This window comes from Scatophagus argus, chromosome 5 (genome assembly GCF_020382885.2).
Source record: "Scatophagus argus isolate fScaArg1 chromosome 5, fScaArg1.pri, whole genome shotgun sequence".
NCBI classification, from domain to species: domain Eukaryota; kingdom Metazoa; phylum Chordata; class Actinopteri; family Scatophagidae; genus Scatophagus; species Scatophagus argus.
The window spans coordinates 24,106,071-24,125,829 of NC_058497.1; the positions used below are offsets into that span (position 1 = coordinate 24,106,071).

Sequence of the window (19,759 nt, forward strand, 5' to 3'; positions counted from 1 at the left end):
TCCAGCTGAAGCGGTGCTACACTGTGCAGACTGTGCAGAGCAGCTCGTGCAATTAGGTGCAGGCGTCCAGGCCTTTTGTCCCTCTGAGCGGCGCCTGCTATTTGTGGTGCAGAATCTGTTTCAGACTGCAGCTCGGGATCCATCTGCCTCGGATTTGCCACGTATATCCAGAGCAAGAGACTGGCTCTCATGGCGGTGTGAAACAGTGTGAAAGAGCTGCTCTGTGCTGCTCTCTCTCTGTGTGTGTGTGTGTGTGTGTGTGCACGCGCACAGCACAGCACAGAACAGCACAATGTCACCTTGACTACAATCTACAGCAGGCATTGAGGGCACACCGCATCTGTATGGCACTGGTCAGAGGAGGAGAGAGGGAGTAGAAGGTATTTGCGTGTCTCTCGGAGTGTGTGTGAGAATATGCCAAATGTGTGAGTGTGTGTGTGTTTGTGTGTGTGAAAGAGAGAGAGGGAGAAAGAGAGACTGAGGCGGGTATAGCTCTCTCAGACAGCTCGCAGTGCTGGAGGATCCCTCTTCAGATCCAGGCAGAGCGACGCAGAGATGTCAGGCGCAGCACACACAGGTGGGTCACACAGCAGCAGCTGAGGGGGCAGGTGAGGCAGGCTCACGCTTCGTGTTTCCTGCGTTACAGCGGATGTTTTCAGTGTCAGGACCGCATTCTGATCACGCAAAACTACCAAACCTGTCAAATCTGGGGGGGGGGGGGGGCGGGGGGTGTGAGGGTTCAGGTAGAGGAGGCTGAGCAGGCCTGCAGTCTGGCCTGAGGGTCATCCAGGTTGGTCAGGTGCTTTGCCAACAAAAATCTGTCGAATCTGAGATTGTGGGGATTACAATAACGCAAACAACCACCAATATAAATACAAATGAATTATATTTTTAATACCTAATTTGTGCGCTCTACTTAAATGAAAATATCATCTTCACTGACTCTCACCAGTTTGATTCACATGCTGGCTTTTAATATTTAGTTTAGCCAGAGAAGCGAGGGCGACCTCTCCTCCTGCAGATGTCCAGGTGTGTCTGAGGCTCCTTTGGCCTGCTCACAGGCAGCGCTACAGACCTTCAAGCAGCCGCAGCGGGACCTTCGGGCTGCCGTCCAACCATAATTGCATTTGCCGCGGCAGTAACGGAGTAAAAACCCGCCGCCGCATCCTTTCCTCTCCGTCATGTGACTCCACCGAGCGCCGTGTCCTTTTCGTTTGCCGGAGAAAAGCAGCCTCGGCCAATCGCGTCCCGACGGAGGCGTCGCTCTCTCTCCTTCTCGTTTTCTCGCTTTCTCTCTCATGATGCATTCACGGCACGGGAAAAACAAGAAGCCTGCGAGTGGCTGCACGTGTGTGCAACTAACTACAGCACGACACGGCCGGGGTTAAATGTTTGAATTGAGCTCAAGAGATGAAACTCGTCAACATTTCGCCTGTTTTGTTCTTATTTGTTTTTTTCTTTTCATTAGACTTTTGAGCAAGTATTTTACACGTCATAGTGTTTGGGTCACGAGATAATTAAAGACCACTGAAGGGATATAATGTCCTTTAATGTAAACCAATGGCGTGCCTTTTCTACTGCTCATCTCTCTACAACATATTTCCATCTAAAAAAGCAACACAAAAGCAGTCAGACAAGTCACACTTTTACAATCAAACAAACGGAAAAGCAAGTTTTACTGGGTGTCCCTGAAGCATCGCGGGCCGTGTGACGTCAGCCGCTCCCCTGCGCTCCCTCTCGCAGCCAGTCAGAGAAGGGATGCTCTGAACGCAAGACTGCAGCATCTTCACCGAGAGACCGAGCAGGAAAAAACGTCTCTTTCTCTGCGTGTTCCTCCAGCTCCTTCCTCCGCAAACACCCCGTCACCCCCGGGTGTCTTCATGACCGGAGCCAGGACAGGATAAGAAGGAAGAAAGAAATTACAATAGCCTACCAGTAACGAACCGGATTTTTTTCTATTGTTATTGCTTCACCGACCTTCATTTCTTTTTCGGTTGATTTCGCCTCTTTGTGTTTTTGTTTTGTTTTATTTATTGTTCCGTTTCGCTGGCTGTTGCAGAGGAGCGCCACCATCCTGCGCTGCCTGACATGAGTACGCTCTTTTATCCGGTTGCAGCGGAATGACACACATATCGTAGCCCGCATATCAGAAGGTTGATGGAAGATTGACGCTCCATTTGCACGTTTTTAGTAGCCTAGATCATACTCCATCTGCACAGGTCTCGGATATTTTTTTTTCTCCCGCTCTGAGCCGATCATCCGCCGCTCCAGCGTTTCTCTCTTTCTGTCCCTGCGCAGCATCTCTGTACGCACGGCGCACCACGGAGAAACGCGCAGCTAACCTTCCCCGTCCGTAAGAAACAGGCGTATTTCTCCAATTCCTAAATCGCTTTCGCCTTCTCTAAGGACTCATCTGCACGGCTACGCTGCGTAAAAAAAAAGGGAAAAGGGGGGATTTAAACGCAAACGCAGCCCAAGCATCCAAGAGAAAGCTCGAAAATGATGGCCGGCGGAGCAGTACAGCAAAACGGGATTTTCTCAAATCCTCACCATCACAATCAACAACCACACATGGAGTCCGATCCCCCGGACTCACGTAAAAGACCCCTGGAGACTCCGACGGAGGCCAGCAGCACCAAACGCACAAACACGGGAGGTAAGAGCAGCGATGGGGATGCGGGGAGCTGTTCGGGTTTCGGTGAATGTTGCTTCGTCCTGAGGCAGGCAGAGAGAAAGGAGAGCAGGTTGATCTGATTCTTGACGTACACAGCGGCAGCCCCAGATTCATAGATTTATGCGTCAGCCACGCAGTGATATAAATAAAGAGGGCATGATTTTTTTTTCTTTTTTTAGCCGCTTTCCAATGAGCGACAGTCGTTTTCCATCGGCAGTAAAAGAATCGCGGGCCGCCGCGTTGGATGGAAAGGAAACAATGAGAGGGACTGAGGGGGGGATTTGGAGGGAAGCCGCCGGTTCCTTTCGCGCACATCCTGGCTGTTTTAGCCTGTTTAGATCAGCCGAACTGGGTGGTTTTATTGCGTCTTTAAGATTTACGCGCTGCCACAGCGGCCATGCTGGAGCCAAAATAAGGATGTAAACAAGTGAAAGCCAGATCAGGCTGGTGCGTGATGGCCCTCATCCCGTCGACGGATGACCTTGTGATTAATCTCACACATCAGCCACCATCGCCGCTTTGTGTACAATTACACAAGCGGATAAACAAGCGGACTCGTACTGACAGCAGGCCCGTGGCGAGCCAGAGGGAACAGGAGAACAAGGGGAATCCAGAGCAGCTCAGAATGCGACAGTGTCTCTGTGTTATTGCAGCATGTCAGTGCCTGTATATTTTTATCATGCTTTGCTGTCCCGACTTCAATAAGCTGCAGCTACAGGAGGGAGAGATTTTATTTTTCCTCTAAATTGTCCAATCATGTTTTTTCATTATTCTCTGGTTGGATGAAATATGGATATGTCACCATGGCGATCACCATATTTGGTTTTTGTTTACATGCTGTCATGCGCCAAGCATTCCCATCATCCGACATTACAACCATCAGTAGCCGATCCTGGCCATGCACCCCATCATGGACATTTGGACACACACACACACACACTACACTTTTAAATGTGTTATTTACACAACACCGAAGTGTTGAAGAGAAGATAGAGAAGATTTTATGTGCAGCTAAAGATTGTGAGTGTACAAGACTCCCTTAGACACGCTGTGTTAGTGCAGACCGTTAAATCTGACTGTCACTGTGAACACGTGATAATGTTGTTCAGGAGACAAAGAGAAAAGGTGTCAGTGGCAAGATGAGAAAGTGGCTGAAATGTTCAGAGAGTCAACCTTTAAATTCAAGAAGGCCATCAAAATATTAAAATTAAACAAAACAAAAAACAATGAAGCTGCATTTTTAGGTGACCTGCACCTTTAATGCTAAGATAATGCTACGATTAAAAGTGCAGACATTAATGAAGTTGCATGCAGCTGTTATATAATGCCGGATGTGTGTAAATTCATTTCCAATGTGGAAAAAAAAAAAACAATCATTAAGTTTTACCTCAAACATGTTTCCTGTCAGGGCAGAAAAGCCTGAAACTGTGTGTAGACTGTGTGTTGCATAAAACTTTCTGCAGAAACACAAATTAATGCAATGTGGTTAATGACCAATTTCAGAATTTAAAGTGAAATCTGAGATTATTTTTTAAAGCAGTCAAATTATGAGAAAAACATGCAAAAGAAAACTGAATCCGCCACAGGTTTGATCAGAGAGGAACCTCCATCGGATCACACCTGTCATTATTAATATGCTCAGTCTCAGACCTGCAGAGTTTGAGTGGCCTGACCCTTTTAGTGCACAACGACAGGCAACACAATTTAAAAGACGAGCCTTTAATGCGTAACCCGCAGAGAGTGCTGAGGATCGATGGGTTTTTATCTTTTTGTAGATTTTTGGCCTTTTCCAGCAGTGACGGAACAGAACAGGACAGTCATTTTTAACAGTTTCTGCAGGCCCCATCAGGGAACATGACAGCTGTCTTCAGGAGTAATAATGAGACAGAGAGAGGGAGAGGGTCCGGCTGAGGAGGGCTGAGCTGCAGGTTAGTGAGCGTTGTTTAACTGCAGATCAATGCAGCACTCGGAGCACTAAAGGCCCCTTCACGCTGCCCCCTCGGGGGACCATCCTCCTGCCTGCATAACAGCCAGGCAGCTCGTCCATTTAGACAAATGAAAAGGTTGGGATGATGATGATGATGACGAGCACGGCCGACCAGGCTTTTACTGAGGCAGGGAGGATGGCTGCCGTGCCGCCAGCTCAACACTCCCTCAGCCGGCAGCATCAGGCTGACGACCGCATGACATTTGGTTGGAAATGAACAAGTCGCTCTCACACACACACACACACACACACACTTCACTGCAGCCCCTGAAGATAAACAACAAAGAAGGAATCAGAGCTCAGCTTGCAGGTCTTTTATGGAAATTTTGCACTGACAGTTAATTTAGTTCTGTTATTTTTTTTAAATTTTATTTTTTTAAAGAAAAATGTATTTTTGTTCCGGTTACATGGTGGAAGAATTTGGTCTTGATGGTCTCTATTGTGCCTGATATTTGCAGCTTTAATTAATGAGATGACACACATGAAATTAGCCTAAGTGGTTATTTTATTTTGCTATTAACACAATGCAACAACTGTTTGTATTTCTGGCCCTCGACGCAGACGGCTGATTTTACCCAAATTGCTTTTCATCAGAAGCCGCATATACATTTTCTCTGAGATAATGTTTTTGTATTTATATTTCCAAGCTGCGCTCAGGCTGCAGTTAAGTTAAAGTTAAAGTTACAGAAGTCAAAGTGCTGCTAAGAGGTCATGATAATGGTTGTTTCTCTGTATGATTAGTTTACGCCACACACTCCCCACCCCTGTGCTTCCTCTCTCTGTAGTGGCCTTCCTGCAGCCCCTATTTGAAACTGAAGGCATTGTATTCCCTCACCAAGAAACTGAGACTCATGGTAAGAGAGACTTTGATTTTGATCTTCTACCTGTTTTATAATCTTTACTGTAATCTTCTCTAATGCAGGACTGATTCAGCAGTGACAACACATGACACATGTTGTGTCCTCTTGAGGCCAAATTCAGGGCATTTCAATGAGGTCTGACTGCTGCAGGGCCTGACATTTAAATAGGATTTGAAGTAACATCTAACACCCTCATGTTCTACTCATGATCCAGGATAATGCATGCTGATATTGTTTATATTGTATGTTATCAGTTCCATGACATCCATGTCCATGCTTTTTATACAAACTCTGTGTTTCTTTTGTCATGATACCCAACATTACTGCACAGATGAGTCCTGATGACCTTTGACCTCATGCTAGTCACGCCATCAAAGCGTTTGGTTATGACTGCTGATGTGCTTTCGAAATGTTCATTCTCTGATTGCGCTCTGACTGTGAGATATGATGGCTGCTGCTGAGTAAAAATCACATGACTGCAGACTGTCACAAGTGTGTTTTTAAATCTGAAATGTTTCTCTTCATCGGAGCAGAAAATGATTATTTTTCAGTCATGTTTTATTTTTTTATTATTTTGCCCAGCAGCTGCAGCTTTATAAACACATCCAGATGTAAAGTACAATGCAAAGTGTTTTCCATTCATGTCACGCAGATCTGTGTGAATGAGAATAGACACTTAATTCAAGAAGAAAAGATGGCTTTTTCCACTGAGTTTCCGGCTGGTTTGTGTCCAGGCTTTAGCCAAATGCGTGTGCGTGTGTGTTTGTGTGTGTGAGGAAAATGGGAAGCGATGATAGAGCGAGAGCTGGTCAGCTGTCAGACGGTAGGAACGGGATGATGTGGGACCGCTGTAACCGCTGAGGGTCATAAATCACAGCCACGTCTTATAAAAAGCTGAAGGTCTCCAAGAAGAAAAGATCAATGAGTAGCTGCAGAAGCTGCTGTTTGCTGCCCTCCTCCCCCACCAGCCCCTGAATCCACCAACCCAAACCCATTCTTATCACTGCACCCACCCACCCCCACCCGCACACACACACGCCCCTCACCCAGACCCAGCAGGGTTCTCCAACACATTAAAGGAATTCAGATTTCCCTCTGATCGTGTACATATACGATCAGAGACGTTTAATGAGGTCATTGTTAATATTTGATTAGGATTTGGAAGTTTAAACTTGGATCAGTTTCAAAGCTGGACTTGAGTAACAATCTTCCAGTAATTTCCTAATTTATTCGTTCATTATTTTATGTTTATTTTAAATAAGATGACAGTCATTTGGAGGAAAAAAAATACTCATGAAGGGTGCATATTTGACAGCAATAAAGAACATCTGAATACAATTTAGTCTTCTGGGACAACTGAAGGGTTCGAGTGGTGAGAATGAGTCAGTATATGAGGATATCTGAGGCTACAGCTTTATTAGATGTCCTTAAATCAGCTAAATAAAATAATCAATCACTTTATTTATCAAGAATGATAAATATCTAAAAACAAATGACAGCAGTAGCTCCAGTGCAGAAATGCCTTTAAATAGGAGTGCAGGCATTTACAATGTTTTGTCATGATAATATGATACGTGTCAATTTTAGCACTTTTAATGAAATAATCAGAATGTACTATTTTCAGACATTTTTGTCTCTTGTTGGTGGAAAACAAAAAGCACACAGACCACGTGAGGCTAAAACTCTGAACGAACTGATGTTTGTTAAGGGCGCTGATGCTCTAAGAGCTGACAGCAGCCTATAGGAACGACTCAGACTCAGTCCTTTCAAAACAAATGCAGCTTTCAGGGGAAAAAAACCTGCTTGTATAAGCCATTAAGAAGTCTTATGTAAGCGCAAAACAAAATAAATTGGATTTTTTTTTTTTTTTGGTTTTCATGTAGGTGGTCAGAAAATGAACATGTGAGTGGAGACGCCCACAGGTTTAACAGTCAGGGAAAAGTTTGCTGACCTGCACGTACCAACCTTTCATCGTTTTATATGATGGATATGAGGGGCATCTTCTCTTCTCTTCTCCTCTCTTCTCCTCTCTTCTCTTCTCTTCTCTTCTCTTCTCTTCTCTTCTCTTCTCTTCTCTTCTCTTCTCTTCTCTTCTCCTGTCTGTAAGATATAATACATTCATTTAGTAAATGGATGGAGTGGCAAGCCAATTTTGGGAAGGAGGAGGAGGGGGCTTAAATGCCCTTGCCAAGTGACGTTAGGGGACTAGTAATATGCTGAAAGTGTGTGTGTGTGTGTGTGTGTGTGTGTGTGTGTGCGTGTTTTGTATAGTTGTTTTTATGTTTTCTGCCTGACTTTGGTTGCAAAAATCAGAGACAAAGTTTAACGAGATGAAGAGGTGCATAAATGATGTATTGCTCTGCAGATGGACGCACGTGCACACACACATGCACACACACACACTGCGTGCTGCGTATCGAGCCTTGGCGGTGTGAGACAGGGCCTTTGATGCTATTGATCCGAGTGTTTTCTGTGGCTCCTGGAGCTGAGCGGAGCATCTTTTTCTGGGTCGTCCATACAAAGCTGTCTTCCTCTCTCATTGATCGGCTCTCCGGGCTGAGGAGGAAGAGGCCCCACATTTGGCTCTGAATACTCAAATATAGACAGCATGCATGTGGAGCGGGTTCAGTCCTAGCAGTGTGAGCCAGCATGCATAGAAATAAGATGATACTCAAGGAAAGTGCATGTTGTTGGAACTGCTGAGATGTTTGATTAAATCACACTTAGGCTGTTTTTTAATAAAAGCAAAGTTAGTTGTAAGGCTTCGTCCTCAGCGGCTCGTAGAACATGGCGTTCTCCTCTGCGACACGCCTGTTTTGTTCATCCGCGATCAAGCGCTTCTCGGCTGCTCCCTCTCTTCCATTCTCTCCATCTTCCTCTCCTCCTCATCCATGCTAATCATCCTCTACTTCAAACCATCACGACTGCCCCCCTCCTCCCGTCTCCCTTCACCCTCGTCCTCCCGTCATTCCGTCCTCCACCCACCCCCGTCATCAATTGCAGGCTGCCATTGACAACGCTCGCTCGGCACTCGTTTCCGATGGCGTCGATCGATTCGCGGCCGCCGTCGGCAGGACTCTGCCAGTGGTAGTTGGCACACTCCTTCTCCTCTTCCACCCTCTCCTCTTCCCCCCCTTTTTTTTTTCAAGCCACTGCGTCAAAGTGAAAAAAAAGAAGCCATTGTACAGGGTGGGGTGAAGGGGATGAGAGGTGGGAATATTCCCACAAAGGGAGGTGCTCGATTGGTGGAGCGAGACGCCGGTCACAGCTAGCCAGTCGCTGATAGGTGAGGAGAGCGGAGCGGCGATGAATATGGATAAGAGAGCGATGAAAGGGCCGATGCAGCAAGGACGACTGGAAGGGCCCCCTTTTCTGAAATAGCCTTGGTCCATGAACAATACACACTGCTTTCCACACACACACACACACACAGTGAAGGGAGAGAAAGGAGGCGGCTGCTTCAGTTATCTTTGTCAGCGTAGCCAGCATGTCTGCTTCGATTTCTACGCAGACGCCCTGATGATCGGGATTGTTTCTGTATGGAGGCATTTGATTGGTTCCCTGTAAAGGTCTATTTAATTTCTGTATCAGGAGATTCTTCTTTCAGATCACTCCGTTGGGTTTCTAATTATGATGAATAGATGGGGGTATTGCTCTTGTTTTTTTGTTTTTTTAATCGGATTCTACATTTCGGCGTTCGTTAGATGACCGGGCCTGTAAAGCATGTTTTAGAAATCCCAAATTTATTCTGATTTTCTATTTTCAAATAAAAGAGTTTTGATTTTAAATGGAAATGTCCTCCATTTTAAAAACCTCCTCACGAAGAAAATTACTGCTGGCAAGAAAACAAAACACAATATTAGCTGCGGCTGGTGTTATGAGTCATCTCGATACCTTCAGGAGGGAAAAAAAAGCTCTTTTCGAAGAACTCACTCATCTGAGATTTGGTGATACTGAAACACTCAAAATCACCTCCTAAAATGTCGAATCCGAACTGAATGGGAGGTGGAGGCAAGCGTTCAGGTGCTGCAGAAGAGAGAACGATAAAGTTTAGAGATATTTCCTCCTGCTCGCCTTCCTCTGCGAGCTCGCTGTGTTTATGAGTGACGGCGGCCATCTTTCAGAACGCAGACAGCTGGTCAGAGCTTTACATGTGTGTGTGTGTGTGTGTGAATGCTACCTCCCAACAAAAGAGCAGAGGAGTGGAGGGGGGTGTGTTAGACAAAGCCCCCCCCTTAACTCTCCCTGCTTAGGAGAGATGAATATTTTCCAAGTCCCCAGAGGTCAGAGCCTCTGTACCCGAGCCCCCCTTCCTCCGCCGAGGATGTTTTCACACTGCTGCACTTCAGACTCTCCCCCTAATGTGGGGCTCACATCTGATGATTCTGGTCTGGACCGCTCGGGTGCATCTGACCCATTTTAGTTTGTAAAGGAGGATTGTGATATTTTGGGGATTAAACTGCCGATTGACCGTATTTAGAGCTGATCTCTGATATCAGTCTTGAATGTTTGCAGACCATCGTGAGCTGCTCACTGCAACACAGGATCATTTTTAACGTGACCAATGATAATATAAATTTAAACATATCCAATTCCTCAGATGTATGATGACAGGTTGATTTGATGAGACTCGATATGTTGGTAAACTGACAATATTAAATGCTGTTTTAAGTATTTGCTTTACTTTGAGAAATCACCCCGTGATGTCATCAGAGCAATTTAGTCTTGAAGCTGCACAAAACCCCGTGTCAGGCCAATGTGGTGTGTATTTCACTGACACAATTACATTTAGTCCACACTCCCAGTCTCTGGATGTCTTTCCAGCTTACAGAGTAGTTACTTATGTTACCGCGGTTCTCTGAAGTCTGGACTACATGCTAGAAGTGGTCTGTAACATCCGCGGTCAGGAACAAACGATCGGAGTGAATGGGACAGAAGTCTGGCTGCGAAGTCTCACATCAGCCTGTGTCTAAAGTCCATTGATGGTATGGATGAAATGACTGTACATGCAATATTAAAACAGTCAGTGCACTCGGGGTCCTCCAGGATCAAAATGTGACTGTAGGTGCGTCTGTCATGGTGAAATGCACAATGAAAAATGATCGTATGTGACAGTGTGCACAGTAGGATTTGTGATCTTCAGCCCCCCCCACCCAAAGCCCACCACTGCAGGCCTGTGGACACCAGATCCCAGGATTTGAGCCTCCAATCCCCCAGCATGGAGAGCCTATTCTGGGCCTGGCGGGTCCACAGGGGCCTTAGCAACAGATTGGACTGTTTACTCATCCAGCCATGTTGTGGTGGACGACCATTTATTATTTATTGTCGACGACCTCTGCGTCTCCAAACCCCCTCTGATCACAAGTTCCCTTTTCTTGACCCACAGAGGCTGAAAGATGAACATCCACACACACACACACACACACACAGTTTGATAAACTCATGAAGACATTTTCCATTCAAAAAGCAGGGCGGACAGCAGCTGCTCCGGGCCACTGGAGTCTTACTTTGCTGCTTGTGCTGCTGGTTTCTGGGAGTGGTGGGTTGGTCACAGTCTCACACACCGACACACACACTTTACAATACAGATACACAGAAAAAGTGGCATTTTTTTTTGTGTTGTTTTTTTTCTGACTTGCAAAAGGAAATGTGTGTACTTCCTGTGTGTGTTGTAACTGCAGGGATTTGTGTGAGTGTGTGTGTGTTTGTGTTGCTTAGAGCAGTGAAAACAAAGACCCTCATCACAGCAACCAGTAGGGAACCCTGTAGTTACTCAGCTGCAAACACACCATCCACACACACACACACACACACATACCATTATGTAGTAGCCAGTGGTTTTCTGTCCCACATGTTTCATTTCTTTATTTTTTAGCGGTTCGTGAAGCAGATTATTCCCTCCATCATCTTTGTCCTAATGAAAAATAAACATGAAGCTGCGGGGATGTTATTAGCATCTATCAGAGGTAACTGAGTACAGCAGTGAACTCTTTTAGCTGTTGAGGTCTTACAGTATGTGAATGTGAATCAGCGTGGCGATGAATCAGAGCACATGCAGGTGTTTCTTCTAAAGCAACCCTGCAGAAATTCACGTCTAAGCCAGTGGCTGCACAATATGGCAGTTTGATGGTCTTTTACGGGAAGTTACAAAAATGGTCAGACACATCCCCCGGGCATTTCCACTGTTGGAAAGGGGCTTTTAGGCTGACGATCAGACAAACATTTGTCTGAAGCACACTGAGGCCTTAACTTCCACACTGCGTTCAAACACAGCTATGTTTGAACGTGCACATACCTCGTGCGACAGCCTGCTGTTCTCTATATGACATTAAGGTCATCGTTGCGTCCTAAAGCGTCTTGCATCCTTTTGGGAATCCCACAAAGCACTCTAAGGAATAATCAGTAACAATCACCACATCTGTAATTATTGTGTTTTTCTTGTTCTTATTTGGTCTGAAAGTTTACGTGCTCATTACGTTGTCAGCATGAACGAGTCGCTGCACACAGCAGGGCTGAGATGCTGGATCCTTGATGATGCTTCATATTGATAGTGCAGGGAATATCAGATTCTGCCACTAAAAAGCAGCCTGAGCGGCTGTGAACCTCAGCAGGTGACAAGGTTTGACCTCCGATGTTTTCAGTGGACGGACGAGCATTTGTTGCTGAATGACCGTTAAACTAAATTTAATTTCTCTGAAAGCATTATGCCAGAACCGTTTCTCTTCGTCATTTCTTCCTTTCCAAAGAGTGAATTATTTCAGGCCACCCCAAGAATGTTTTGCTGAAACGCCCACAAGCGGAGATGTTTTTTTACCATCACTTTTTAATTGGCTGAGCAGCGAGAGGAGGTTATCGCGTGGGTGAGCGTTACGTGACCTCTAACAGATTCTGAGCTTAGTGTTGACGCTGATGGGTCAGACCAGGCTGGCAGAGCCTCCGGCTGCTTATTATGCTTGGGTAGATTGACGAGCACGAGGATCACCTGCACTCCTGGGACGTGGGATGACATGTTGAAGCGAGTGTGGGGTATAATTACACATAATTAGGATTTGCAACGGTGACAGGTAGATGAATGTGGCTTGGCTTTTCAGAAACTGTGGTAAAATTTAACCCAACTTTGTCTTTGTGGGCAAGATCCACAGGGGACTGGAGTGATATGAGCAGCAGGATAATTTCACAAAATTAGGATTTAACCTTTGTGTTGTCCACCGTGACGTTTGTGGGGTCACAACTGAGGCAAAATAGTGCACAAGATATCTGCAATAAGTAAGCAGATTTATTTAGTGCAGTTAAATTTATTTAGATTTGTTAACTGTTTTATTGTGTAAGCTTGTTTCTTAATTCTTCAGTAACAGTGTGGCTCCCTGAGTTACAACTTCACATTTATTTTTTTGTTGCCGCAGAATTCATGTCAGACTTTCAAAACTCACTTTTGATGGGAAAGATTGCATTGATTCATTTTTGATTCATGAAGCACTTTCGGTAAAGTTTAAAGAACATCACATCCTTAAGTACAAAGCTGGTTTTCAACTCTGCTAATGTGTACAAAAGGCTTTTTAATGTTTGGCTTTTGAAACCGGAAGAAACGAGCTGAGCAGAAAGTCGCGTCACTCTGTGGACCGTTATGTGTCAGCGGCTTTTAAGAAGAGCAGATAAACCCGATAAAACATGAGGAATGTTGATAAATGTTCCCTGTATACAGCATAGTGCAGTGTGGGAGGAAGAGGCAGATAGTGCAGCACAGATTTCAGAAGTTAGCTCATATTTATAAAACTTGAGTCATGGCAGTTATCAAACCTGCTAAAAGCTTATTTCCAAAGTGTAATTCAATCTGTGTTATGTAAGCCTGTGAACAAACCCAATGCTGGAGCTCTGCAGGGCCCCTTAATGGTACAGAAGAGTTTAATGTTCACAGGCTTGTTGTGCACAAACATCTGTTCTCACTCCATCCTACTTCTTCTGTTTTAGGGATATATAGCACATAAGTGTTCCAAAAAATATTTTCCTTCAGTTAGTTAAATTATGCCGATAGGATACATGGAGTTGTTTGTGAGTGGAACCTGAATAGCTGGATGTCTTGTTCCAGGACAGGATCTGTGCTGCGTACAGAAATACATTTTTTAATGCTCGCCATGGTAACATTTTGAAGTGTTACCATGCAACAGATGCAAGTGATGAACATGAGTCACTCATTACATCCTCTCATATACATGATGAGTCATGTTGCCAAGGTGTGTAGGTGTGTTGTTTATGAGAAGTCGGAAACGCACTGTTTGTGGAAGAGGTGTTTGTGAGCGTGTGCGCTCGAATCTGTTTTTTTTTTTCACCGCACACACGCTTTTGTATTTGTATGTATGTGCGTGCATGTGTGTGTGTGTGTGTGTGTGTCTTTGTGTGTGTGTGTGTGTGTTTCGTATTTACCAATTCCCCTGCCTTATTAATACAGGCTGGTTATAATTAGCTAGCCTCTATCTAAAGCAGGTCAGTCCAAGGCGTCGTACTCAAAGTGGGTCACTGCAGCACAGTGAGGACAAGAGAGGAGGAGAAAGTGGAAGGTGACTAGGAATGAGAGGAGAGGAAACGACAGGAGGACATGAACGGAAAGAAAGCATAGAAGGAGAGGGGAGGGGAGGGGGGAGGAGAGGAAAGAGGAAGAGGAGGTGAGGAGTAGGGACAGGTAATGAACAGGAGACAGGAGACGTTTTTAGGCCCCAACCATGTGACATTTATTCACGCTTAAAAAACTGCTGTGGTGTTCACATCAGAAAACTTTATCAACACAACAAACGTTACATCATTGTTGTTCCCGTGCAGCTAATTAAGGATAGCCAGCTTTCCTGAGGCCCCCTTGATAAGGCTGTTGTTGCTAAAATGAAAATATAAAGATGGAAGAGGCGCTTCGCACATTAGGAGCCTGTTCTGAAATGAAGAAATGTTTCTCGTCAGGAGACTGTAAGAGGTTGGTGACATGCAGCACTGCAGCTGACGTTTGACTCGCATTGCCCCGGGCTGGGCCCCAAAATATGCCACATCCATCCAAAATACAAGCTTTGCAGGGGAACCTCTAAAAATAACTGAAAAAAGAGGTGAAGTGCATTCAGCAAACATCTGTGAATCACAACCAAATTACAGCTTCCCTCAGCTAATGTTCAGCTGAGATCCAGTAGAGCTACAGTGACTGGTTCATTAACTGATTAGCTGATTGGAAGGAAATTATTTGCCAGCTATTTTTAAAATTGATCAATTTCAGCCACTTTTAAAGCAAAAGTGTCAAACATTTGCTGGTTCCAGCTTCTTCAGCATCAGGATTTACTGTTTTTCTTCACCATTTATGACAGTAAATGAAGTCTTTGGGTTCTGGTTAGACAAAAGAAGCAAATTAATGAAATTTTAAACCAAATTTATCATGAAAATAATTGGGAGACTGATTCAAAATAAGGAAATGAAAATTAAAATCCATTGTAGAAAGCTTGAGGTGTTGGGTCAAGCTAATATTATAAAACTTATTAAAGTTGCTAATATTGAAAGTTAAACAGATTAGCTTGTTAGATCAGGTTGTTATTTTACAGCAGCTGATCTTTCAAAAATAACGATCTTTCTTTTGGCTTTCAGTATTTCTGTCTGCAGCTTTAAAAGTGTGTCAGTTAGTAAAGGTAGGACCTAAAGAGGAGGAGGAAGAGGAGAGCAAAAAGGTGTGATAACGAAGATCATGCGGGTGATTTTATTCTGAAGAAATCCATTAGGACTCGCCCTCGAAGGCACTTCAGAGTTTTCTGATTAACGCACGAGGCTAAACCTTCTCTGACGAATTAAAAAGTGGGCAACCTGAGGTGGGTTTGGTTTTTCTCTCCCCTGCAGTTTGTGTTTCATCGCTAGCAGAGCTGAGGAAGGACAGGGGAGTGTCAGGTTTCCTGTCTGTGCGCTCATGCTTTCACTTGGCTGAACACTCGGAGATGAGAACAGAGCCCACCCAGTGTTTCACACTCTGTACATTGTACTACAACAAGCCCTTAACAAACTTGGACAGTTTGGAGCACAGACAACAAATGTTCGGTAGAAACAGAAAAGGGGACGATAAGTTTTGTGGGATGAGATTTTCAGTATTTCAAAGAAACCACACCCATCTGTTAAGAACATGAGGAGTTGCCTGACGTTAAGAAAAGTTCTCAGTGTCTCCCAGTGATGGTCAGAGTTTTTTCAGTTGCTCTACAAGAAATCAGTGCACAACACCAATGCTAATTAACTGTACAGGCAGATTATATTCCTTTCATTGAGCTGCGTCGCCATCATCCACTTCCCAGTGTGAACACCTACTCAGAATTACAGTGGAGTCACTGCTGCAGTCATTCTTATTTATGCCTAAGCCTGTCACATTAACTTCACCATAACATCCATTTTAAGTCATCGATAGAAAGATAACATAACAGCAAAACAATTCCTTTCAAAGAACATTTAACTTTATCTTTATTTTCTTTATAATCTGATATTGGAATTGGAATGTGGAAAAAATATTAAAATATCCTAAATAAATAAAACATGAACAAATTAAAACCACGCAGCCAAAATGCTTACATGCTGCATCCTGGTCTCATAAGGGCAGGAAAAACCTGCTGGTTATTCTGGCGTCATGTCGAGGTCACGGAGAGCGATCAGGGTCATGTACACATATTATATCAATAAGTCAGATATGCATGATGAGACGTGTACGATAAATCAATAATGTAAATATCGTGACTTAGCTGCAGCAAATGCATTTTCCAACTTGTAAGTGGTGTTTGCATCAGCACACACACCAGAATTACGACTGGGAAACTTTCTGAGTCCTTACTTTCTGTTTCTGCCTTGGGTTGGACCGTCTACACCCAGTCTAGCCCAGTTTACACACACACACACACACACACACACACACACACACACACACACACACAGAAGATGTCTAATCTAATCATCCAAAATAAATAAAAAGGCCTGCGTGGGCACAACAATCCTCACAATCATCAGTTTAAGAGATCTGCTGACACCACCAGTGATCTGCAAGGAAGTTTCAGCAGACCTTCACAAGCTGATGTGCGTTTAAAGCCTATGCACACACATGTTCCACCTGCACAGGTGTTTTTCACTTGTCTCCTCAGGACTCTGTAGGTGTGTACCGACACCTTTCATTTCGCTTTATTAACATCTCCCTCCCTCTTCAGGTAGTTCTGTTGTATTTCTTGAAGCAGAGCGACTTCTTTATGATTCTTTCATGTGTGCAGACTGGCAGCGTCCCTCTGCTAAACGAGTGCACTCGTCAACCTGAGCAGAGGTCTGATTATCCAGAATAACTGAACACACACAGACACAAACACACATGTGGGCATGTATGGCCTTTCACTAATTAAATTCATTTAGCACAGCGAGGTGTCACACCTCAGTCCCACTTTGTTGCAACCGAAGTGTGATTTAATGGAAGTTATAGCCGTTAAAAGTCATTTAATAATTCCCAGTGTAACTACACAGGATCACCAATCCTCTGCGGTTGTACCGGGCTCTCCACCCCACAATCAAAGCAGGATTGTGTAATTTTTTGTCTCCGTTTGTTCGCCTGGGTAGCAGACAGAGAAGAGCAGTGTTACAAGGTGCCTCGCCCTTGTGAGAAAGTGTGCCCCTGTAATAATAATCCTATTTTAATCTGCCTCCTGAGATTATGTGTCCTGGATTATCAAATATGAAGAATGCTGCCAGGGAGGGAAGCACAGGGAAGAGACTCACAACCTCGAAGAAGAAGCGTTTCTTTGTAGAATTCAGTGTAAGGATAAAGTCTACCTTTTTCAATACGTTACCGCAGACATGAACGTGTAGAGGCTGTGGATTCCTTTAGTGTTGGGACACTTCACAAGTAGTTCTTCTCAAAATGCAGTCAAATTGAATTTTATAAGGGTTCATTTGTGAGGAAACAACATGTGACAAAGTTGCTGATGCTACCAAATACAGTGGAGGTGAATGGAGTTTAGTTTTGATCAAAGTTTGATATTATTGATATTTATATTTTGATATTTAAACATTTTATTTAAAAAGGTGCCACATATAACTTTGTTTATGTATCAGTTATCAGTTTTTGGGATGACTTTAATCCACAATTTGAAAGCGGATTTGCAATCAGATCTTCAACCCAAGGCTGCACAGATTGTAACATTAATACAAACGGTGTGCGTTCACTGTCTCTTGCTTTGTCAACACTGTGCAGGTTGTTGACTTAAAAGACTGTAAAAAAAAAAAAAAACGTTTAAAATTCTGGTATTCTGACAATCCAGTTGGCAGCAGTTTCAAAAGCAAACTGTCAGAGGAAGAGAACTACAGTGGCCTGTGAGGCTCAGTCAGTTCTGTCTCTCAACCTCACTGCATTGAGAGGCAGCAGGCTCCAACCAAAAGGTCACGGGTTCAGTCCCGGTCCTGCTTCACGTCAGCGTGTCACTGAGTGAAGCCGCCGTGTCTGAATGATTAAAACGACCTTTCGGTTTTCTCCATTTCGCAATTTTTCAAAAACTGAAGCATGAATGTCGAGTTTGTTCCCCAGACGAGAGGCTGGTAAATTACAAAAATGATGAGCATTAACTTGAAAATGTCAGACCTTATTAAGTCAGTCACACCTGTAATTCAGTTCACATGCTAATACAACTTTTTCTCTGACAACAACAAGCCACTGGAGAACACGTTTGTGTGTGATGTCCTTATGACGCTCAAGATCAATTAATGACCATCAGAAATATTTAACCAGTATGCAAAGGGAGATGAAGATGCTTAACCTTTCAGAGCCTTGTGAACAAATAACAACCGAGACAAAGAACCAGTGCTCAGTTTGCATGAGCAGATCACTGAATCGTGTCTGATCATCCTGAAGGTGGAGAAGAAGGTGAAATGAGATGAGGGCCAAGTGGACTTTGGATTTGACCAAACATTAAATGAAAAAAGGAAGGAGAGGCCAGTCAGCTCGTTTTCCTCCAACAGGCTGATTAGATGGACGTATTTCACCGTCTGTCGGACTTCAGCTTCAGCTTGTGAAGACACCCCAAAGGCAGCTTCATCCCATCAGGGCAATTAGCTGAGCTCAGTGCTGAAACAAACGAAGCACACGTAACAGACGAAGTCGTCCTTTCACATCCAGAGTTTACACCTCGTTCTTCAGGGTAGGTGCAGCTCCATGTTAGCGGGATAAAAACACGTGAATCTGGTCTGCTTTGTGTTTGTTTATGTGAGCTGATCTGCACATGTTAATGAGTGTGTGTGTGTGTGTGTGATGGCGGGCATGTGGTGTTATGCATTTGCGAGGCGCAGCATCCACAAGCGTGAATCTGATTAGCTTTAATAAAAAAAACCCCCACGAGCAGCATATTCCTCAGCTCCCTCCCCTCACGCCAAGGCGGTGACGAGGACCAGATTCCTCGGGCCTGACGCTCAAATTAGATCAGACCAATCTGGAGAGAGCGTTTAGAGGCTCGCGCGAATGGATGTGCAGAGAAAGGGGAGAGATAACGCCGACAGGGAATCATCTGATTATGGAAATAATTAGTTGTCATGGATATCAGTCATCATTTGATGTGATTGGACGGATTTATGCAGCTTTGGGAAGTCTTGGATGGTTGGTTGGGGGGGGGGACGGATTGAGAGACAAATTATTCTGCTTTGGCGTAGTGATGCGGCACATCGCATCTGTTCTGTCAGACTGTGATTACTGACAAACACTTTGCTTCCACTTCACAGTTTACACTCATTCCAACAAGATGATCTCTGCATTGGATGGGAATTTTTTTTTCATGCATTTTGCTAACTCCAACAACATTTGGAAAATTGAGTGAAATTGTCTTGAATGCAGGAAAAGTGAAACAAGGCAGGCATGAGGGCAAAGGTTCAAACAGACTAATAATGTTGTTGTAACTTGTTGAAATCTTTTTCTTTTTCAGCTCTAGTTGATGTAAAAACATTCACTGCAGTAGCTGTCTCTGACTTCCTGTTTCCTGTTTCCTGCTGCAGAGGAAGGCGAGTACTTCCTGAAGGTTTTGATTCCCAGCTATGCGGCGGGTTCGATCATCGGGAAGGGAGGTCAGACCATCGTCCAGCTGCAGAAAGAGACCGGAGCCACCATCAAACTGTCAAAATCCAAAGACTTCTATCCTGGTAAGACAGCACCATGCTGCTGCTTCGGATGGATGGATGGATGGGTGGAGGAACTGGGTGGATAAATGGATGGGTGGAGGGATG

At 44.4% G+C, this 19,759-nt stretch overlaps 1 protein-coding gene across 2 annotated transcripts in view; it reads left to right on the top strand.

The window, feature by feature from the left end:
• The first annotated feature begins 1,611 nt into the window (after positions 1–1,611).
• The window catches only part of nova2 (NOVA alternative splicing regulator 2), a 77,165-nt gene continuing 59,017 nt past the window's right edge, over positions 1,612–19,759 (top strand). The window contains exons 1-3 of one of the 2 annotated variants that reach the window (XM_046389898.1): positions 1,619–2,656; positions 5,447–5,515; positions 19,532–19,675. In XM_046389898.1, coding sequence (XP_046245854.1) covers positions 2,500–2,656; positions 5,447–5,515; positions 19,532–19,675 — 370 coding nt within the window. In that variant the 5' untranslated portion in view covers positions 1,619–2,499. Of the gene's footprint in view, positions 2,657–5,446; positions 5,516–19,531; positions 19,676–19,759 lie in introns of both variants that reach the window. The other variant, XM_046389899.1, reaches the window with a different exon arrangement.